The sequence below is a fragment of the Protopterus annectens genome, chromosome 12.part0 (genome assembly GCF_019279795.1).
Source record: "Protopterus annectens isolate FY-2018-M chromosome 12.part0, PAN1.0, whole genome shotgun sequence".
NCBI classification, from domain to species: Eukaryota; Metazoa; Chordata; order Ceratodontiformes; family Protopteridae; genus Protopterus; species Protopterus annectens.
This window is the reverse complement of record NC_056746.1, coordinates 502,574,042-502,598,017: the sequence shown is the minus strand read 5'-3', so window position 1 is coordinate 502,598,017 and position 23,976 is coordinate 502,574,042. Positions and strand designations below refer to the sequence as shown.

At 38.8% G+C, this 23,976-nt stretch overlaps 1 protein-coding gene across 3 annotated transcripts in view; it reads left to right on the top strand.

Annotated features, from left to right (window-relative positions):
- The window catches only part of POLR3E (RNA polymerase III subunit E), an 892,447-nt gene that overhangs the window by 604,075 nt on the left and 264,396 nt on the right, over positions 1-23,976 (top strand). For all 3 annotated transcript variants that reach the window (XM_044089628.1, XM_044089629.1, XM_044089630.1), the window contains one exon: positions 18,518-18,675. In XM_044089628.1, coding sequence (XP_043945563.1) covers positions 18,518-18,675 — 158 coding nt within the window. The remainder of the gene's footprint in view (positions 1-18,517; positions 18,676-23,976) is intronic.

Genomic DNA, 23,976 nt, shown 5'->3' with positions numbered 1-23,976 from the left:
GACATGAGGGCCATTCAGCAAGTACCACAACAAGAGCAGGGGCAAGGATTTTAGTACCCAGAAAGGACAAAACCTGGAGACCAATACTGGACCTGTCTATATAAAATACATTTCTGGAAGTTCCAAAATTCAAGATGTTGACTGTACAGCAGCTACTGCCCATGCTGGGCAAGAAGGCTTGGCTCGTATCTTTGGGCCTAAAAGAGGCATACCTGCATGTCCCAATCAGACAATCTTGCAGAAGATACCTCAGATTCATAGCTGGCTCACTGCATTACCAATTCTCTGCACTGCCCTTTGGCTTATCTACTGTGCCCAGGGTCTTCACAAAATGCCTGGCACCAGTAATTGTGTTTTGCAGACAAAAAGGAATTCAAATATATCCCTACTTGGACGACTGCCTAATTCAAGCAGCGAACAAAGACATTCTTCTAAAGCATCTGGCGTTTGTAAAAAGATTACTAATTGGCCTGGGGTACACAGTAAACGAAAAGAAATCAAAACTAGTGCCCTTTCAAGAGATAAAATTCCTGGGTGCAAGCTTAAATACAACTGCCCAGATGGCTTCTCTCACGCCAGACAAACAAAAGCAGCTGACTACTTACTTCAAGAAATTGGCAACAAAAACCCACTTCTCTTTAAGGAAAATCCTGCAGGCCTTGGGTTTCATGGCATTCTGCATTCTACTAATTCCATATGCCAGAACTGCATATGAGGAAACTACAATGGTATCTAAAAAGTGTTTGAACTCAGCATTGCCACAGTCTGGAGACAGTAATTGCACTCATTCCCTGCCTGATACAGGAGTTTTGATGGTGGGCAGAAGCCTGTCACCACAACAAGGGTCTGCCATTCAGTTTGCCCACAGCCAGACAGACACTGACAATGTATGCATCAGATTATGCCTGGGAGGGCCCATATGGCAGGAAAATGTATTCAGGGCACATGGCCTGCAAACCAGATGAATCTTCAAATCAATCAAAAAGAGATGCTAGCTGTTCAAAATGCCCTGACAGCTTTCAAGGACCTGCTTCATCCAGGAAAGTTACTGATAAAGACAGACAACACTACGGTCATGTGGTACATAAACAAGCAGAGAGGTACACATTCCTATTCCCTCTGCAGACGAGCAATGACCTTATGAGACACAGCATTGGCTTTTCAAGTTCACCTGCAAGCACAGTTCCTGCCAGGAAAAACAAATACTCTGGCAGACGAACTAAGCAGAAATCTCATGGATCCCCACGAATGGAAACTGGATCCACAAGTCTTCAGCATGATAATAAGAAAATGGGGATGCCCAGACATAGATCTATTTCCTCCCCTCACAACTGCCAATTACAGAGATTTTGCACAAGGATTTATCACAAGCAAGCATGGAAAGTGGACGCCCTATCCTTCAGCTGAAAAACCCCAGTGTATGCTTTTCCCCCACTGCCTGTCCTTCCCAGGGTACTCCTGAAGGTCAGACAAGAGAAGCCAAAAATGATACTGATTGCACCAGACTGGCCACGCCAGCACTGGTACCCAATCCTAAAGAGCTTGTCTCAAGGTCCAGCATGGATATTGCCTCAGACTTCTCACTTGCTGACCCAACAAAACAATCGGATCCTGCACAGCCAACTCAGAACCTTAAATCTGGCAGCATGGCGGATAATGTAGCCATTCAGAACACTCCTCTTTCAAAAACTGTTGTGGATGTTATCTTGGAGGCCAGGAGGCCCAGTACCAGAAAATCTTATGCAGAAAAATGGAAGAGATTCTGTGCTTGGAACCAGGAACAAGGCATTGACACGTGTGTACCAAATATCCCTTAGATTTTACAATACCTAACTGAGATGCTGAACAAAGGCCTTTCTTTCTCATCAATTAAGATTCATGCCTCTGCCATTTCAGCCCATTACAATACGGAACCACCTATCTTTTCTCATCCTTTAAGGCAGTACCTCAGAGGGGCCAAAAACATTGGGCCTCCAAGGAGAGCACCAATTCTGGCCTGGGACCTCAGTTATGCTTTGGAAAAACTCACACTGCCTCCTTTCAAGCCAGCATCAACAGCAGATATAAAATTCTTATCCTGGAAAACAGCTCTGCTCCTAGCAATAACCTCTACAAGGCGAGTCTCGGAGCTACAAGCACTCATGGCTGTGGAACCTTTCATAATTTTTCATCCAGACAGGGTTTCTCTGAGGACAAACCCTACATTTATGCCTAAGGTAGTGTCCAGTGTGGCCCTCAACCAAACCATTCACTTGCCTACCTTTTATCCAAATCCACAGAACAAGGGTGAGAAAATTCTGCATTCTTTGGACATACACAGGCAGTTACGCTTCTACTTGGACAGAACTAAAGCTTTAAGAAAGACTGAGCAACTTAGTGTCATATGCTGCAGGATCACAAGGAAAGGCTATCTCAAAACAGACTATTTCTAAATGGAGAGGCAATTGCATCCGTTTCTGCTATTTTCAACATTGCAAATCCGTGCCCAAGGGCATTAGGCCTCATTCTACCAGAGCAGCAGCCACTTCAGCAGCCTTCCTCAGAGGAATGCCAACCAAAGATATGTTCGAGGCTGCAACTTGGAGTTCAGTGCACGCCTTCACAAAGCACTACCATTTGCCTCTCTACTCTAAGTCCAGAGCAGGCTTTGCCACTGCAGTTCTGCAGGGCCTCATAGCCTCTCCTAATCCTATTTAGCCCAGCCACCCATCCTCAGCTTTGGGATTCAACCCAAGAGTAATGACTGCAACAGTGAAACACGATGAACAATAGTACAGTTGTGTACCTACCATAAATGTAGATGTTCAAGTGTATTCACTGTTGCAGTCCAGGTTACCCACCCACCATCCCCCTTTTTCTTTGCTGGGACTTATCTGCACTTCTCTATCTTATACAACCTATTTGGTGTATTTGCTTGTAGATGAAGGAAATGTTATTTTTGTGCATGCATTTTTATTGGCATATTTTTCAGCCTACCAATTTGGGGGCACCTGACATCTGGGGCAAGAAAAAGTGAAGAAAATGGCATTGCCTGCATCTTTTATACCCCTGGCGCACTGACGTCAGGGAAGAGGCGACAGCAACCAACGCTGGGCGTAGACTTTGGAATTCTGGCCAACTGAGGGTAGCCTGCCTGCAGGATAACCCAAGAGTAATGACTGCAACGGTGAATACACTCGCACATCTAAATTTATGGTAGGTACACAATTGTACTATCTGCTCTAAGTCCTGTGTGTTATCCCAGAATACATTTTGTTTCAGAAGAAATTCAGTGTTCTCATTTTCAAGTAATCATCCATCAACATCAGACATGGTCTCTTCTATACTGGAGATTTGTGATTGTTCTTTGAGATTCACTCAGCACTTCAACTTTTTTTTTTTGCATTCCTCTTTTAAATTGCCCATTTTGCTTTCTAATTTATCTGTCTTTACAGATAACTCACTGATGTTACGTGGTATAGCTTGCATGTCTTTTTTCATAGTACTTTTCCTGTGTACTGGGCTTAGACTGGCTTATTCTGAGACCATTAGTTCTTTCTAGTTTTCTTGAAGGGGAAAAAGCAATTGAGTTTCAAACCTGTTATTTGTATAAAATCTTTCAGCAGATGTTCAACTGTAAATACAGCAAGTCTTGAAACATTCTATTTGAGTTTTTTAGTAAAAATCCCGTCAGATGTTAAAATGAAGCAGAGCTAAACACAGTACTGTTAACTGTACTTCTTGGTGATGCCCCTATGCTTGTCACCTTCTTGTTGGGAAGTGAGCATCTCCTCCATTCACCCCCGAGTTCTTCTGCAAGTATGTGCACTAGTGTATTGCTTATTAATGTGGGGAAAGCCATATTTCCATTCTAGTCTGACAAAGTTTGGACAGGAGCAATGTATTTGGTATATGGACTGAGGTTGCTTTTTTAGTTTGGTTGTTACATAGACAATGGAACACGATCCTTCATGAATATATGCAGCAATCAAAAAAACATAAGCTTCTGAATTATGATAATCAGAAAGAGTGAATTCAGCCATTGGACCTGGATCAGATGAGGTGGTGGTAAGAATTTATCCATTGTTTATATTATTTATAAAGCCATAAAGATAGAGGAGGAAAAGGGAGGGGGCTGTGGGACCAGTGCTTGACTGTCTCTGTGCTACAGTTCTGGCACATGCCAGAACTCATATGACATATGCCTATGACTGCAGGAGGACAGTGCAGTTTTGGCCACTCTTGTGAGCTGGGGCACACCCACCTTGATAGACTTGTCATCTGCATGGAGAGGGAAGACAGTAGGGCCAGGAAAGTCTCAGTCTGCTTCTACTGGATAGCTTGCTCCTCCTTCTCCGGACTTAGAAAAGTAACAAAACAAGGTTGAGTCCTTGCCATGGGGAAATGAAAAGGCTGATTGAGCGGGACAGGAGAGAATCTTGATGGGGGTTTACGATGAAACAAATATATATTTCTCTCTTTCTTTTGTAATCTTAAAGTGTGAATCATTTTTTGCACATTGTTTCAAATGTGACATTGCTTCTGTTTGGAGCAAGCAACAGCAAACTAGTAATAAAGTCAAGCCTGTGTGAAGCCAAAGCCAAGCTAATAAAAATAATCCAAACCCTTTATTAAAGTTTAGCGATTTTGTTTCCAGACTTAAGAAACTTCATCAGAACTAACTTAACTTGCACCTAAAACACATAAATACCATTTAACAGTAAGCCAACCAGTAAAATACATTATTCAATTAGTTAATTAAATATCAGACAATTGTTTTTTTTTTTTAAATAACGAAAAGTTATCTGCTAAAAAAAATCAAAAACATTTTGTGGTTCATTCTGTCCCAGATTTGGATTAGTCTGAACAGCAGACTAGTAACTGCCACCTCAAGCTTTGTTTGAGCAATAAAGAAACCAGCACTTTCAACATGAACAACTGGCTGTAACCATCTTTGCATTAATGAGCATGTTGTAGTATGGTTTCCTTTTAAGGTAAGGGCAACAAGAGTAGAAACTGGGTCAGTGGTACCAGGTGGCAGGGGGTAAGATTGTGGGAAAGTGTTTGAGAGGAAGTCATGGAAGGTGAAAAGTGCCAGTGGGCTATGGAGAACATGAATGGACTGCCATTGAAGAGATGTGCTGGAGAGCTAGAAGAAAGATGAAAACAAAAGAATAAGCCTCTTGGAATGAAAGCTCAAAAAAGCACTGAATGCTAAAAAAAGCCCAGAGAACATGGACGAGGAAAGGGGATCAACACTGGGATGCATAAGAGGGCATGGGAAGTGAAGTATCCTAGGAGATAGGAGGGCATTGCAGAAAAACAGACAAAGGGATTTAAGGAATTCGACATGGAAAAAAAATATTTAGGGACCCGAATAAGAGAAGGAAAAACGTACCTAAAGTCACATCCTGTTTGGGTATGTTAAGTGTACCAGTAAATCATAATGTCTTAGTTTACCAAGTTTGTGTGTGTTCTTTCCTTGGGAGAATTTTTGTCATGGTCCTTTGTCCCTCTGACATCCAGCACTGATCTTGTGGCAGTGTTTGTGGAGCCTTGGTTTTGGTGTATTTGGCTGGGCTGTATAGCCTGCATTGCTAGCAGATTTCCTTGGTTCTTGTGTTTCTAACCGTGCTTAATATCTTGCTTTAGTACCCAGGTAATTTTGTGTGATATGTCATACTAGTTGGCTGGCTATTAGAAAGCTGACAGAATTTTTAAGTATCCCTTGTATATGATTTGTATGAATCACACATCAGATCTCTCTTTTGACCACTTCATCAAAGCCTGAAAATTGTTCCTTATACTTACAGGACCATTTAAAGAAGTTTTAGACTAGTAGATAAATATGATCATACAGCATATGTGTGTAGTATTTTAGTAGATTATTAAGCTAGTTAGCTCATGTGGTTTCTTGTCAGAACTGGATTTTAGAGTAGGTTCAGGAAAACATGCAGTATGTTCCTAGCAGCAGCGTAAGTAACAGACTAAAGATATTAGTTGCTTCAGTGGGAAAAGTTCAAGCTGTTACTCAAATGTACAGATGATGCTGTGCGTACCTCAGTTAAAGATGCAGTGTAAGAGGTAGTTTTGAGAAGTCTGAATGCTCCATTGGCAATAATTTTTGTTTGGTCAGTCAGCAGTGGTATTCCATCTTTCTCTTCTAAATTACCAATAAGGTCTTCTGAACAGGAAAAAGCACATGCAGTCAGATATCTTCACAATACTTGCTGCCATATTCTTCTTTCCGTAATACCCAAGGGGCAGTTTGAGTCATCTTTCTGCATGGCAGAATAATTACTCAAATTCAGCAAGTCAATGCATTAGAAATAGTCAAGTGGTGTACACTGAAGCTGATAATTTGGCTACTAAAATAATAAACCTTATAGATGTCAGGTTTTTTACTCCACTGCTCTAGTAGCATAAAAAGGCCAAGTCTAACCGAGTCTGAATAACTTAATGTTAACAAAGCCGTTCAGGTTGGTTGTGATCTGCACTAAAGGAAAAATGAGTATAGATCTACTTAGTATAAAGAAGGCATTCCTGAGGTAGGGAAATATAGAAGTGGCCATCACTCTTTCACTATCCATAGTTTAGCACTTAACAGATTCTTTACAATGCTGATATCCTCTCAAGACATTTTCAGCTCTGTATAGACAGCAATACAATGCTATGCTGCATAAAGCAACAAGCAGCAGACATCTTTCCCACTTTGTGGAGAGAACGGTTTGAATCTGAGAATTAAACTAGCAACACCACCTTTAGGTATATTTTCCAAGTTTACAACAATTGTTCAAGCAGGACAGTAAATTGGGTCACAGGTGTAAGAATTCATGTGCCTTTCAGGTGATTTGCATGTTGGGTATCCCAGAAGTGGCCTTGTTGGGTAGATACCACATCAGTCAAGTCATTGCCTTTTGTTCCCATGTGCCTCATGAGATAGTTTAGGAAGACAGATGCTTTTTCCTTTCCTTAAACTTGAGCTTTAAATGAAACTTTCCAGCCTTTTCATCTAATTTACAAACAGCTCATAACATTATAGCTCAAGGCCAGTCTAATTTTGACAGCTCTGTTTTGTCCAAGATGAACCAAATATTCTCTGCTAGTGAGCCCGGTTTCTTTTCCATCATGGTCAGTTATCTGTTTAAAAGTTCTTAATTACACAGCTGCTGGGCCAGGCAAATTCTCTCATTCTTAGAACTATTTATTTATTATTATTATTTATTTATTTCAGTTTGATTACTGGGAAAGTCCACTGGGCTAATGGGCCCGTTTTCAGTTGAGGCCCGGGGAGAAAAGCTCCAAAACACAAACAAATCAATACATTTATATATACAGATTACAAAATAATGTCAAAGTACATGCTAATCCAAGTTCAAATTCTGAATTACAATGATAATTCCAGTAAACAAGTAAAGTCAAAGTCACTCTAAGAAACAAGTATCAGGTGGTTGTAACAGAAGAAACACAACAATTCCACTTTTGTTTTGAGAAAAAGGCAATACTTGGGATATTACTGTTTTTTGTGCTGTTCACTAAGCATAGTGCATTATAGAAAGGAGAACAGGTGCAGAATAGAAGGAGGTTAGTCTGGGGCAAATGGAGTAGAAAGTTTAGGTATTAAAGGCAGAGGAGTGCAGTTGCAAATTCTGTTATGAAAGAAGTAGGAATGAAGCAGAGTTTTGAAGTTGTTTAGGTTGGTACTGGTCCTTAGTGACAAGGGCAGGGCATTCCATTTCTTAGCAAGTGTAAAGGATAAGAGAAGCTGGCCAGCAGGGCATTAGGGTTTTTGAACTGTGATCAGGTTGTGTTGAGAAGATCTAAGTGGTCGAGAGGGGGTATAAGGGAGCAGGAGATTTGCAAGGGCTGGGCAGTTTGAAGGGTATAGTAGTAGCTTGAAGGCTGTGGTGAGTTGGAGGAGGTTAAGTTGATTAGGAAGTTCTAGCCAGTTTAGGGTGATAAGGGAGGAGCAGTGATGGGAAGAGGATTTTGCATTAGTGGCAAACCTGGCGATTTTGTTGTAGCATAGCTCAAGTTTGGATGTAAGAGAGATTGAGAGATTAGTTAGCAGGGAGGCACCGTATAGGAGGGAAGGAAGGAGGAGGAAGGTAGAAGCAAGGGTTAGTCTGGAGTGAGGAGAGAGGAAGTGGTTGTTTCTATACAATAGACTTAGTTTTATGTGAGTTTTTTTGATATTCAGTTGGATATGTGTGTTAAATTTTAGTTTATCGTCGATAGTGACACCAAGAAGTTTGGAGGAAGATACAGTTTCGATAGAGGAGTTATTAAGGCTAGTGATTAGGAATGACTGTTTGTCGAGAGAGGAGGATTTAGAGGGAGAGAAAAGGAGTATCTTAGTTTTGTTGGCATTTAGGGAGAGGTGGTTTTGTAGCATCCACTTTTCAGTGGTAGAGAAGGCACTTTGGGTTAGGGCTTGGAGGTCTCTTAGGTTAGAGGAAGAGCAGATTAATGTTGAATCCTCAGCGTATTGAACGATTTTAGTGTTGGGGATGGCCTTGTAGAAGTCATTTATGAAGATATTAAATAGTAGTGGACCGAGTATGGAACCTTGAGGTACTCCGGTAGGAATAGGAAGAAAAGAGGAGGTAGCTTGGCCCCATTTCACTGCTTGAGATCTGTTAGAGAGGTAGCTGGAAAACCAGGAAAGGGATTGTGAGGAAAGGTTGAGATTTGATAAGTGGTTTAGGAGGTGTGTATGTGAGATAGTATCAAAAGCTTTGGATAAATCTAGGACAGTGGATACTATATTACCAGCGTCACGGGCAGAGTTAACAGTGTAGGAAGGAGAGAAGGGCAGTGTTAGTACTATGTCCAGGGCGGAAGCCGTGTTGGGTGGGAGAGAGAAGCTGGTGCTTGGTGAGGAAAGGCAGGAGTTGTAGGTGGATACATTTTTCTAGGATTTTAGGTATAGGGGAGAGAATGGCAATAGGGTGGAAATTTGTGACTGAACAGTTTTTGCCACCTTTGTGGAGAGGTAGAATGTATGCAGAATGCCAAAGTTTGGGTACGTAAAATTCAAGTAAAGACCTGTTGATTAGGATGCTGATGGGAAGAGCAACAGCGTCGTGGGCAATTTTTAGGAAGGCAGATGAGATGTTATCTGGGGCATTAGAGCAGGGTTTTAATTTAAGGAGTTTTTTTTATTTGGTTGATAGATACAGGTTTTAGTCTGAAAGAGGGTGGTTGAAAACTGTTTCAGGAAGATTGAGTAGAGGCAGGAGATATATGATTGTTGTGAAAAGTTTTAGTTAGCTCGGCAATGGAGGAGGTGAAGAAGGAGTTAGAGAGGCTATTTCAAGGTCGGTTTTGCTGGTATCTGGACAAGGGTTGTTTTTAGTACCAGGTCTAAGGAGAGAGTTGATGGAATTCCAGAATTGTTTGGGGTTTCTAGCATGGTTTTCTTGGAGTTGAATGTAATAAGTTTTTTTGTCTTTAATGATTTGTTTCTTGCAAAGGTTTCTTAGCTGCTTGTATTTGAGGAGTGATTCCGGTTGTTTGTTTATTGTAGGTTTTCCAGGTTTTATCTCTAAGGAGCATTAGCTTTTTAGTATCTTTGGTAAGCCAGAGGGAAGTTTTAGTTTTAAGTCTTATAGTTCTGGTAGGGGCTAGGGAGTTAAGGACTGTTAAGAATGTAGAATTGAAATGGAGGATGGCTTCGTCTAGTGGTAGAAGTTTTAAAGGATTCCAATTGATTTGTTTAAGTGAGTCAGAGAAAGAAGTGGGGTTGAAGTTTTGAGAGGTTTCGAGTGTGAGTGTAGAGGTGGGAGTGGGGGGTGAAGTAGCTCGTATGGCAAATGCAGGTAGGTGGTGGTCTAGAGGGTCTGAGGAGGTGTCAGATTTTTTATGACTTTGGATGAGAAACGAGAATCCAATCGAGTATGGAGCCTGGAGGATTGGCTTTGTTGGGTCTGGTAATGGAGTTAATGAGTTGGGTGAATTTAAATAGGTTGATGGTGATTGAGGGATTTGGGTTTGACATTTTGTTTCAGTCTGTATTTACATCACCTAAAATAAAGGTTTCAATACTATATATTTGTCAGCCTGGAAGATGGGATTTGGATTTGTAATAATTTCTTTACAAGTTGTAAATGTCTTTAAAAAGTTGTAATACCTAATTAAAGAAAGCTTTGCATATAGAAGTGTATAAAATGTTTTTTTCAAAGACTTTGTCATTATGACTGGATCCTTTGTATTGTCCGGTGCTGGTATTATTACTGTTTTAAAGTATCTTTTTTCATTGGTTTGGCTTAATCAACCAAAGTTCGTATATCTGAATTCTGTTTATTTACCAGCCATCCCACAGAAGCGACCATCTTTAGCCTTAAAAGGAGTGCCTCATTTAAAAATCACAAAGAGGACATATCTCTTCCTCTTTAGGAATTAAAACTTCAGCTGCTGCACTTTTGTACTGAAGTTTTGTCTTTGCTGCATCTCCAACAGGCTATGCTTAACAAGCAATCAAGCAGAGAAGACAGACCAAAACTTCTTTGATGTAACCGTCAACTATATAAAAACATTTTGGTCAGGTGCTAACACTCCCTTTCTGACTTAAGACAGATACCATGTCTTGGATTTTGAAATGGGTCCAAACAAATGGATTTCTTCATGCTGTTGTGCAGCTGGTTTAAGGAAAATCCCCATAAACCCCACCCAGACATGGCCATTGCCACAGGTGAAAGAGCAAGCCCATCCCTCTACAAGTACATACACAGGTGTAGTTTTTCAGGGATAGAGGCACATTCCAAAGGGAAATGGGGAAAAATAAAATGGGACAATTTGTGTAGTTGCTTTTCAGAGATCGCATGTGATTAGACCTATGTGTTCCAGTACTACTTATATAACCAGTTCAGTATTTCTGCAAAATTAGCTCAGAGCAGGTACACAGACGTGAATAATGCAAGACTGTATTCCCTGAAAGCGTAAGCAGATAGGACTGATTCAAGTTCTAATGCCTTGGAAAGTTGCACAGAGACCTAGTGGAAGTAATAGACAAATGGGTCTTTATGTAAACTTAAATAAAAAAAGAAAAAGTCATTTTCTTATCCTAGAACATATGAAGGACTGAATTCAGTGGTTTCTTCTAAGGTGTCTACTATGCGTGTATTGGTAACAATCTGGCAGGGAAGGAGAGTTTTAGAGGAAATTAATTGTGTTGGGGTGCAATTCTAATGTCTTCATGCGAAAAAGGAGGAATTCAAAGTGAAAGATCTGGAATATATATTTTTTTTAATTATTTTGATTAGTCTTATGGTTCAGTGAAACTATTTCTTTACATTTTATTAGTTACCAAAAATAGGATTACAAGTATTTATCTTACTTCATTTTCTTTGAGGTACTGTTTTCGTTCTGGTTCTTTCTCTTCAATTTAATAGATCTCAGATATCTCCTTTTGTCTTGATCTGTTTTTGAAGTGTAGATAGCTAATAATGTGCCTGGCACCACAGGAAAAAAAACTCTCTCCTACTTTTAAACTGTAACAGACTGCTTGTTTTATTTGCTGCAGGCAGTTGCTACAGTCTGTCATACATGGAGTTGCTACTCTGCTCAGTTTTAACTGTAAATGCAATACTGTCATTTTAATGTCGGTGAAACACGCAAGAGTGATTGGAATCTGCTGATTACACCCCCTCACATTTTATGCATGGTGTGGCTGCCCTCTTTGCCCCACCCTAGCTATACTTCTGAACTGTTCTATCTTGAAACATGTTGCTAAACAATCAGAACATTCTCTGATTATATTTTCTCAGAAGAAACTGCTTAAGTTATCTGATTCCTTAGGACTGCCTTATGCAGCTGCTTAACATTTGGATCCACAAGCTGTTCCACATATTGATTGATTCGTACTTATACATCTCGGGACAACTAATCAGCAGCCATTTGTCCTGATTTTGAAGCATCGAGGTCAACATTGCAGAAAAAACTTTTAGTGACAGTGGTGTTTTGTCTTTACTCAACTGTTGCATAACCTCGTAATGGGTATTTGCAGGTTTGGACGGTGTGATCTTGTAATGAGAATGCAAGTTTGAGGGGAGGTTGGACAATGTCCCCTAACATCAAGGGTGAGGGGGATTCCTCTGAAGAAAAGTTACCCCAGTGTTTACTGGAAGTTTTTTTTTTTTTAATCTGTTAATATTTATATAAATGGTTGATGGATTAATGTGAATCAGGATGTGTTAAAACAAAAAACTTGTAAAATGGAAAGAACATTTTCTTTATTGAAAAACACAATTCAGTTAACCATTATCGTCTGAATAAGACTTCTCCAGAACTTCGAATTTACATGTGGAATAAATTATATTTGTAAAGCACAATTCCATGGCAGAGTATACAACCAGTGAAATCAGGTGCTATGATTAAAAAATAATGAAACCCACTCCTGTTAATCAGCTGTCAGTTAACTAGGTCTTTCAGATGCATTACCTTGAATATAGAATAAAAACTTATTTAAAGTTCAAGGGGTCATAGGTGTAAGTAATGCGTTATCACGCTTACATTTTATTGTGTAAAGATGTTGACTTATGCATACCATCTGTTTTATTTTTCCAAGCTAGAATGGGTTTAAATGCAACACAAAAAAGGCAGTAACAACCATAGAACTTGGTTAATCTTGCCTAGAATCTGTGTAATCCTGTCGTGTTAAGTGCTGGTTCTTCATAAACAAACTTACTATACCAGATAAATAAAGATAAAACAACCACTGTGACAACACCGTAAGGGCAAACGTGGTATTGCTCAAATATAAAAGACAATCACTAAAACCAAAAACAGAGCAATCCACAGACCATGAAATTCTTATAAAAAGTCCACCATGAAAACTATAAAATCCTTTTATTTCACAGTAGGTAAGCACTTTCACGTAGGAGCTTCTTCAGACCATCAAACAAATAATAAGTATGGGAACCCTTTGAACTTAGCATCTGAGTTATATTTTGTGACATTGGACGTACAGTCCCTTTTCACTATGATACCCAATGCTATAGGGGTACAGTGTATTAAATGAGAATAATGTAGCTTATGCTTTTATGAATTACATGAATGTATTGCATAATTTTTTATGATGCTGTTTTTTAACTTGTAGTAGTAGTGATGAGTTGTCTTTTTAAGGATGGATTTTTCAAGTTAATGATTTTTCATTTGTGATCGGTTGTTTTTAAATACTACAGATATATATGAGCAGGTTAATTTGTTACTAATGGGTCTGATGAAGTGGTGTATCTACACCACGAAAGCGCTCACCAAATAAACTAGTTGGAATTTTAGTAATATCTTTAGCCATTGAGTGGTCTATTAGATGTTTCTGTGGATATTGTGCTTTTATTTTTTATCCAAGGACCCTGTTCTACTAACTACGACTTGTTTTGTGTTTGGATATTGATTGAATGTGCTTACTACTGGAAACTGTTTTGGAAAACATTGCCTTCACTTTTGGAGAAGGCATTTATTTGCAGCGTGACGGCGTAACTATGGGCACTTCATGTGCCAATAGCTACTCCAACATGTTTATGGCATGATGGAAAGAAGAGTTTGTTTAGAATGAGGTTATATCTGGAGCATGTGAAATTTTATCAACGTTTCATCAATGACCTCTTTCTTTTGTGGGAAGGTACGTGCACAGACTGTTATTCTTGGCTGAGATGAATGGTGAACATGATTATTTGAATTTCACCATGAATTATTCCCCTACTAAATTTCTCAATGTGTGTGTTGAAAGGCTGAGCAATGGACTTAATACTGGGGTGTGCAGGAAACAATGTCATAGGAATACCTATTTTTATAGAAGTAGTATGCAACCCCAATATGTTTTTAAAAATATTATTAGAGGACAAGAAATGAGGGCCTCTAGGCTAAACACCTCAGAGGAGGGCTTTAGTAATTAATTAAGTAAGAGAGATAGATTAGTAGATAGGGGTACAGTACTTCTGAAGTGGATAGGAACCTTAAAAGGATTGGTGAGTTGAGGTATGGTGCTGCTAAACCTTATTTTTCTCATTACACCTAGAGAAGTCTCTGGTTCCGCAGTCACAAAAGTTCTGATTTTTTTTACTACTGAAGTAAATCCCATTATGAAGAATTATAAGAAAGAACTGGTGGGTATTGACCACAGATCCCATGGTGAAGGTAGTAGTAGGGGAAAATCCCTCATTCATGTTTAAAAACAAGCGTAATCTAAAAAGAACATTGTGTTACCCTAGAGACAGGGCTAAGCCACCTGGGAGAATGAGAGGTACTAGTCCCTGTGGTGGCTGTAACTTCTGTAGTTACTTGGATACTACTGGGACTTTTGTCCACCCTGATACTGGTCAGTTTTATTTTAATGTAGAAGCAAATTGTAAGACCTCACACATAGTTTATCTCGCCAAGTGTTTGACCTGTGGGTCGTTTTACAACGGTAAAACGGACAGGTCACTCAAGGATATTTGGAGCATGTTTATAATATTAGAGTCAGAGATGCTACCAGCTTCCATTAAGCCCCTGTTAAAATCTAGGAACTTAGTTATGAGATATACCTGGATTGATATAGCCCTTGTGTTATTTTTTTATTTTTTATATTATGTTTTTTGTTGCTTTTTATACATGCATATATTTTTTATGTAGAGTTGTATTCAATATGCTATTTAAGCGCATTATACTGAATGATGTTGCACTGTTAGTTTAAATTAATATACAGCTGTTAGTATGAACTGATTTGTTCAAGAGGGTTATTTAAATGTTTTTATACCAGTATTTGATGGTCTGAAGAAGCTCCTATGTGAAAGTGCATACCTATTGTGAAATAAAAGGATTTTATGCTTTTCATGGTGGACTTTTTATATGAATTCCATGGTCTGCATTTAATTGAACCCACTGCCTAGATGTATTAGTTCTTTGTGGAGTGGATACATTCCAGCTGAAACAAAACTATGAGTTGGATTTTAAAATAAATCCCCTTTTGCCAGTAAAGAATACTTTTTTGTGTAGTTTAAATCAGGGCAGCCTAAAAATTACTTTTCGGTTGCCAGTTCTAGCATTTTTATGCTGTAATTTTCAACACTATACTTCCAGTGAGTAGCACTTTGGTGTAGTCTACAATGCCTTCCCATTCATTGGCAGAGGTTGACCTTGTTACTTAGGTAGGACCATCTCCCCAGTTAAGATGGGCCTCCACAGTGTGTCTCTGTTGTTCCTCACTGTATTGGTTATATTACTGACAAAATTTTTATCTTAACTCTTTACTAGAAATAAATGTTTCATGTTCTCCAGTTCTTTAAAAAAAATATATCTGGTTTGAAATAATTTTTGCCTGTCTGTTGATGACATTCTTTACAATTTGTAATGAGCTCTTGTAGCATGAATATAATTGCTATCAAACTTGGTTTACATTGTGAATCGTCAGAAAGTCTTAATCGCGTCATAGGTAACTCACACATCCAAAATATGCAGTGTTATCACTTCAAGGTGTATGTAAACTGCTTAAAGTTGAGCCCAGTGTTAAGACTTTGCTAGAACTTCATCCATATCACCATCTGTAAGAAAAAAAGAAATTACTAAATCTCCCGTACATTCTGATGTTCTTAAAAGGCCCAACTTGGTATAAAAATATTCTCCCTATTCTTAGAGAATTGTATTAGCAAAGGTAGATGTCATCACTGCCTGCTTATAAAAAACATCCTGAAAGGGTAAAAAAAATATATATTCCAGTACCATGTCTAACAAACTCACTTTTATCATTGGTAAAAGTTGGGTGGTTAAGACACCTCTTGAATGACGGTGTATCGCAAGATTGTCATAAGTAAATGTTTCTTAAAATTCTTCAGATCCACTTTATCCATTTTTTCCTCATTTTTAAAGAAAGTTTCTAATAAAGGACAAGGCAGATTTTTACTTAGGATTTAACGTGTCTAGAAAAAAAGAAATAGTCTATCTTGTTGCCGTTTGCAGACATATTTGATATATGTGTTGGGTCAGCAGCACTTTTATAGATTTTGGGGACTCCAAAAAATTATTTTAGGATGCTTAACAAGAAGAAAATTGTAGGTGTCACAGTCAGTAAGTGTAAAGGGACCAAGCACATGAACTGGTAAGCCAAATCAATCCCTCTTTTGCTGGGTGCATTTGTAAAATAGTCACTTGACATATTTAGAAGCTTTTATTAATTTACTGCATAGTACAAGATTGCCACACTGCCATGTTTGTCTGTAATAAAACAAACTTATATTGGCAGTTAAAATGGATGTTGCTGTTCTCTTTCCAGAGACCAAATTGTAAAAATGCTTCTGTGAGATTTTAGTCAAGATGTTGTGAATGTGTATGCCTCACAATGTTTCAAACATTAATAGCATAGGAGATGGTGTTAGATTGAAAGTAAGGTCTGTGACACAAGGCTGTGTTATATATAGGTGAGTTTTAGAACGCATCACTGTGTTAACCTCCAATCATTAGGCTGGCTAGAATTACCCAACCAACTGCAATATACCCAACTAATAACTATGCATAAACTTCTCTACAACCCAGACAGTACACCTGTACTGAAAAACATTATCACCCCGTACAGTAATCTAAAGACTCTTCACTCTTCCAACAAAGTACTAGTGCAGGCTGTTAGAACCAACAATTCAGCAGGTACATCACTATACTCTGTCAGAAAAAAAACTGGAACCTCTTCCTGCGGAACTCACCAATGACCTCTCCTTACCCCAATTCAAAACATCTCTTAAAAAACACCTGCAAACACATTGGCTTTGTCCCTGTACTAACCCAAACTGACAGAATCTGTAAATGTGAGCCTCACAAGAGTGTCAGTGAGCCACTAACCACTTACAATTTTGTATAACTCTGTCCTGTGGAAAGAATGAGAAAGATTTAATTATTTTCTTTCTTAGATAACTAACCTGCAACCTATCCTGTGAGTGTGACTTAAAATTGTACCTGCCTATATATATATTGTTAAAATGAATATATGACTTAAAATTGTCCCTATCTATACATATTTTAAAATTTCCATTTTTGTAATTTCACTGTAATACTTTTTCACTGTAATTATACTAGTAATTAGTAATGTAGTTATGTACACCTGGAGCTTTTCTCCCCGGGCCTCCGCTGAAAATGGACCTGTATCCAGTCGGACTTTCCTGGTTAACAAATGTAAAATAAATAACTAAAGTTAATGCACAGTTTTAAATCTGTTTAGATGTATCCTGCAGGGCAGTCCTAGTACACAGTCGAAAAAACCTTTTCAAAACTCTGCTGAACTCTGAAAGTAGAAAAACTAAAGGTTGATTTATCTTCTATTTATGTTCAAAGGAATTGTCATTAATATTTAATTTTCTTTCTATTGGTGTTTCATGCTGTGTATAAACCTTTCCATTGCTGCATGTGGTTGCTGAACTGCTTTCCTGTATGTCCTGCCCTTAGCATAGCTGCCCCTGTTGGGCCCTGGTTTTACGTTCACAACTGTTGTGCTATGGGCATTGAGCCCCTGACTCCCCCACTCAAAAAAAGATATTTATCATCTTTCCTTTTTCCATGATCATGTGTAGCTCTTCTAGTGCTTGAGTAGTCAAATTTGGGGCCTTGGTTTCAAGGCTTCATCCCTTTGTGCCACAGAGCCAACTACTGTTCACTTAGGTTTTTTAAAGTTATGTTTTTGTCTAATAAAAGTGTGGAAAAAGTACTGTTTACCCATACCCATCCTTCCTTTTTGAGACATCCTGGCTTGAAAAACTGAAGAAAACATACACTACTGTGGGATTTGAAAGGTAAACGTGCATGCCTGCATAGGTTCACTCCATTTTATGCCTGCCTTCATCTATGGCAGTAAAGGGAAGAAGCCAGTACTTTAGCAACTTCAGGCCACATAGGAAACCGTGTAAGGTGGTGTACTTCATGTGTTATAATTTACTGTTAAACTTGCTATTTCTCAAAGGTCTGCTGTTACTGCAAGTATTTACAACTATGAATTCTAGGAGCGTGTTCCTTTGGCCTCTATGATCACTGCTAGTATGGTGGTGGGTGGCCTCTTATCTTTGTCCCTGAGATGAGTGAGCTGTCAGCTTGTCATTCCACTTCCCTTGATTGGCTACTAGTCGTTGAGCCTGATACTGTAACGTGGTTCGTGGACATAGCTGAGCTATACTATGTGTGTCTTGGAAGTCAGCTTAGATCACTTGCCTAATCTGGGTTTCAATCATATGCTTCTAAGTCGAGTAAATACTGCCAAAGTCAACATGCAGCCATTCATTTTATTGCTTGAGTAGACAGAGAAATGTGAAGTGTTCCTTTATTTCAGTAATGATTTTGCATCTGGCAAAGAAATGCAATTTGTTAGTAATGTAAGACATGCATTGACTTGACCATAGCATTAGATGGCACAGGTATGACCATTTTCTTTGTAAATTACAGATAGAACAGCCTTCTAAGTTACTGATTTTTTTAACTTCGGAAAAGAACTAGTCTGCAAGTTTTTGCAGAAGTGACTTCCATATTGCAACAGTTGGAAGAATATCAATTATAGTTTCACTTCTGCTTCTGTTTTTGACAGCTTCCTCCTGAGGATGTAAAGGATTTCTTAGAACAGATGGCCATGCCTCAGGTCAACAAGGGATGGGAATTTTTGCTTCCATACGATGGGGAGTTTGTGAAGAAGCACCCCGATGTGGTCCAGAGGCAGCACATGCTCTGGTTGGGCATTCAGGCTAAGTAAGTAGATTTTTCAAACTGGAGATGGAGAATTGTTTACACACACTGTTATAATGGGAAATTACTTCAACTATACTGAGAGAGGGACAGTGTGAGTAGAATAATGAATTGGAAAAATTAAAAATGTACTCCCTGCAGAGCCCTGCAGTTGCAGCAAACAAAGCCACAAGTACTTGTACTGTGGATGAGCATCCAAAGTGGAGAAAACATACTTTCTAATGAGGTGACTTTGTCTTTCATGAAAATTATCCTTTGTAGGTCTGTAGTTAGGTTTCTCCTTTCTTCCATTTTGTTGTAGTCTTTCTGTGACACTGTTGCACTTTGGGATAGGTGCACCTTACACCAGTTCATACCATGTGATTTACCACAGTAAGACTGTGTGTTTTACTCCTGAACTTACAAATGACCTTCCTAGATCACTGTTAAAGTATTCTTTATAAGTGGGTTATCCTGCCAATGATAGCCATGTGTTCGGTCAACATACCAAAGCCTGGGCCCTTCCACACACCGTACATCCAATGTACGACATAAACATGAGAATGTGAAGTACATAAGGACGTGAAAACCTTAGGCTTTACTTGCCACAGGGCAAGCCATGATCAGAAGGAGAGGTAACTATAAATATATGTACATATCTATCAAGAAAAAGGAAGAAAAAATGGAATTCATATTGGCTAGAGAAAACATCTATATCCGAAAAGTAGGAAGGAGGATGTACGGAATATAGCAACAGTAAGTAGTAGGACATTTACTTTTGTAGTAATACCTTACACATCTGTACTGTGTCCCTTCTAGATCACTGTTGCAGTATTCTTTACAAGTAGGAGCGTGCTAAAGCTATTAGAGATGGGGAGAAAGAAGGGACCAATGGGCAGTCCAAAAAATCTTGGAAAATAGAACTGGCAAAACCTGCTCTGGCCCTAAAAAGCACATGTAACTCAGTGTTTTGGAAGAGTATGACCACAACACTGTATAGCTGCATCTAGAGTAGATCTAAAATCTTTGAAAAAGCTCCAGAGAAAGTGATAGCCCTAGTAAAATGAGCTTTAACATAGGAAGAAAGCTGTTTCCGATTATAAGAATAACAGGACAAAATGACTTTCGAAATCCATGAAAAATGGGTTTGTTTAGATACTGGCAAACCTAGCTTCTTGAAAAGAAGTAAAAAGTTGCTCAGATTTCCCAATATCTTTATAGACTTTGGTAGGTAGAATAAGAGTTGCCTGTGTACATCCAAAGCATGAAGAATTCTTTCTCCTCTATTTTGGGGAGAAGTAAAGAAGATGTTTAGACTGATTGAAGGATAATTCACTAACTACCTGTCCAGACATGATCTGGAAAGCCAAGTAGCCCTCTGTGACTTAAAGGAGATTGTGAGTGGGGATGATGCAGGAAATGGAAGAATCGGCTATAAGTGAAAAGTAATGATAAACAGTGCTCCTGGGTTGCTCCCTCAAAGAAGTATTTCTTCTTGGTGGGTTTACCCAATTAGAAAATTTGCGTACACTCCACCACCGCCATCACACATATACATCGTACTGTGGTTCAGACTGTTAACTGCAAATAAGCTGCATCCAGTTCACTAGAGTTTGATTCTGCCGTTTCTAGCTTTTGTTAAAGATCCTAGTGTGCCTCAAAAAGAGGTGCTTGATCCAAGTAGGCCTTGTCTTACAATGTATGTGTGTTTTTTTCTTTTTATTGTATGAACTGTGAATATTAGAAATGTTTTTTTGATTTGCCATTTTCCCTCCTCTTGGATTTGGTCAGCAAGTTCATTATTGTTCAGAAAGAACACTCTCCTGAGATGCCTATGTTGGAGACTTGACTGCAGCCCCACTGATCGCCTTTCCATGGGTGGGAATGCCCCTCTTCCTGTGGTGTTGGGCTTCACAGCACCCCTGGGCATGTGTTAATTCCTGGATAATGCCTGCCCTGTTGAGCATTATTGTTTACAGCTCCGGGTCATGCCTGAAAAGGGTTGTCAGACCAGTACTCTTATCTTGTTTAGTGTGTAAATAAAACAAATTTTGCCACTTGCTTCCTCCTCAACAGGCATGAAAGACTTTCCTCAAAGGGGACCATTTGGCATATATGGAATGAGGAAATTGGTGAAGGGAGGATTGTTGCATTAAGGAACAACATCCAGAAGGTCGTCTTTGTGAGGATGCTTATCACAGGGAAGACTGGCATAAGATAACAGGTCAAATATCCAGGCTTAAGTTTATTGACCTGGCTATTAGCGGACTTTCTGCTACTTTTTCTTTGACCCTCACCATCTCGGTAACTGATTTTTCTTCCCAGAAGGCCTTTCTTATGTGATCACTTGATGAATGAGAGGGGCAGTTGGAGAGGAAGTTCTCTCTACTTGACCCCTTCTTTTGAGAGTGAAGCTTTAGCTGAAGTCAGAGTTACAAAGTCAGTGCCATTCTGTGTCCAAGGTTTGTCAGAAGTGCTGACTTTAAAATGTGTTCTTTCCCCCATTGAAAGTGTGGATTCTGATGAAGGGTTGTAGACTTGCTTCTCTTCCAGCCTGTCTTGCTTCCTCCCTGAGTGATAGCTTCACAGTTGTTGTTCAGTTGATTTTTCTGCATGCATGGATATCTCTAGCCATGATAGGTATTCAGCACACAGCATCTCCTAATCTCTGGTTAATTCTGACCATAAGTCAGTCATCATCATTGTTAGGCATAGTGGTATCTCACCCACCACCACTCCTACTACCAATTGAGACTGTCCTTAACTGCTTCTCCAGGGCAAACTTCAGTTTGTACGGGACCTGTGTAAAAATTCCCAGGAATTCCTCCAAATCAAACCAGCTGAAAGGGATGCTACATTACTTCTGATTTTTACCCGCATCTAAATAGTTCCATAGAAATGTTCATAGTTTTCTGCCCCACATAAAAGATACAGCAAAAGGAAGAAACTAAAACAGCAGCAACAAGTATGATAAAGGTATTCAAAACCTTGCACACTGATTTAGATGGAGCAGTCAGTGTGCCTACTGTAAATCAAGAGATTCCTAATGGAAAGAAGTCCAGCTCATTTCTCTGTGCCACTAAGAGGAGACTCTTTAACTGTTTAAAAAAAAATCACAGGCAAATTTGCATAACTAACCTGCTGCCTGGAACAGAATAATGTACCTTTAAAAAAAAAAAAAGTCAGAAAAACTTATGCCTCTTGAAGCTATGACTCTCCTACGTCTGTAAAACAACTGCCTTCAGCATGCAGACTGTATGAACACTGCAGCACCTGATTAAAAAAAAAAATAATATATATATATATATATATATATATATATATATGTATATCTATATCTATCTATATATATATATATATATATATATATATATATATATATATATATATATATATATATACATATATACTCTGTCCAGAACGCACCTCCTCCAACTCCGCAACATCTCAATAAAAAAGAAAAAAACAAAAGAAAAAGACTGCACATATAAGGCACAATGATAACCTCATCAGGATTTAAGGGGGGGGGGGGGTCAGTTCATTGTATTCCATAACCACTTACAGGGTTAGCACATGCAAACTATGCCCCAGACTAACAGTACTGTGTGGAAGCACACTAAAGTCCATTTATACAATAGCATTATTTTAAAAAGATAAGAAATTTCTTTATTAAGTAATGTCAGTGTATGGTAGTAGTAATCTGGTGATACCACACACAGGAGTCCGTGTGTGGTATCACCAGATTTACTCACAGTTGGCTTGTTTAATCACTCTACTCCTCTCTAGCTTCAACCTTATGATCAAACCACACCAGCCATGTGTAAATCTGGTAATACCCCCACACATTCATGGATTATTGCTAAAATAAACCACTGTGCAGAAAAAAATTAATAAGCATTTTCATCCACAGTCATACAGACTTCATCTGGTAAAATTCACAAGGATGAAGCCCAGTACTTAAATTGCTTATGTAAAGCAATCGTGTCATTGTTTTCCCCAATTAAAAAATAGCATAAAACAGTTTATTAAATAACTCAGTTATGTAACATTTTCAACCTTTGCTGCCATTTAACCACCAGAACTATTTCTAAAGTACCTAACTTTAAATGCTTCCTTAAAGAATACTTTGTCACACCTCGCAACCCTCTTCAACCTCCTACTCCACTCCTTTCTTGTCTTTACTACTGCCTTACCATATCCACTTTCTCTCTGTAGACCTATCCTCTACCTCTTTTTCTTTCCTCCCTACTTACCTAAGCTATGTGAAGATACCCTACCCTGCACTCTTATAATCTCCGTTTATCCCCATTCTTCCTTTTATAACCATAATATGAACACCCTCTCTTATACTGACATCAATTTCCCCTCACACTCTAATCATGTGATCTCTAATCTCTCTTAAATATCTTATTAGAATTCTCTAGTCTCATTTACAATGTGACCCCCCCCCCATTAATATTCCAAAATGTGCATGCTGATTGGTCAGCGTGCCCATTGTAAATCCTACTTATACTAATGGAAAAGGTCCGGTCGCCCAGACTTTTTCCATTAGTATAAGTCTTGATTTTTTTTTTTTGTATTTTTGGTAGCAATGGAGAACGGAAGAGCTCCGTTGCTGTAATCTTGCTATGTTAAACAAGTTTATCATAGTAAGATATCTTTAAAAAAAAAAAAAAGCAACGGAGATCTTCCTTTCTCCTTTGATTTTTCTTTAAAGATGTCTCGCTATGTTAAACTCTTTTAACATAGCGAGACACCTTTTAAAAAGCAACAGAGATCGTCCTTTCTCCATTGCTTCCACACACAGCTCTGATGTACTGCATAAGCATGCACAGTACATCAGAACTGCCACAGAACACCGGACAGCTGTGTAAGGGCAGCATAGAGGCATTATACAATGTCATTATTTAAGAAAAGTAAGTATTTCTTTCTTAAATTATGTCATTGTATAATAGCAATGACCCACTTCTGGGTGTGGGTAATGCTGGATTTACCCATGGTTGTCTTTGGCCACTTGGGCTTCGCCCTCGTGACCAAACCACACCAACTGTGGGTAAATCCAGCATTACCCACACCCAGGCGTGGGTTATTGCTTAACTAATTTATGTAACACGTGACCTATGAGTTTTTTCTCGCATTTTCTCCAGCTCATGTTATCGTTTTTCATTGCACTCTGCTATGAAACATGTTCTGTTTTTTTCTCATTGCAACTTTTTTCATTCCTTTGTTTAGTAGTGTAACATGATACTTTGTCATTTAAAATATCTGTAATTGATTTTTGAAAGCTTGATTTGTGGAGTTTTTCTCACCAGGCCTCCACTGAAA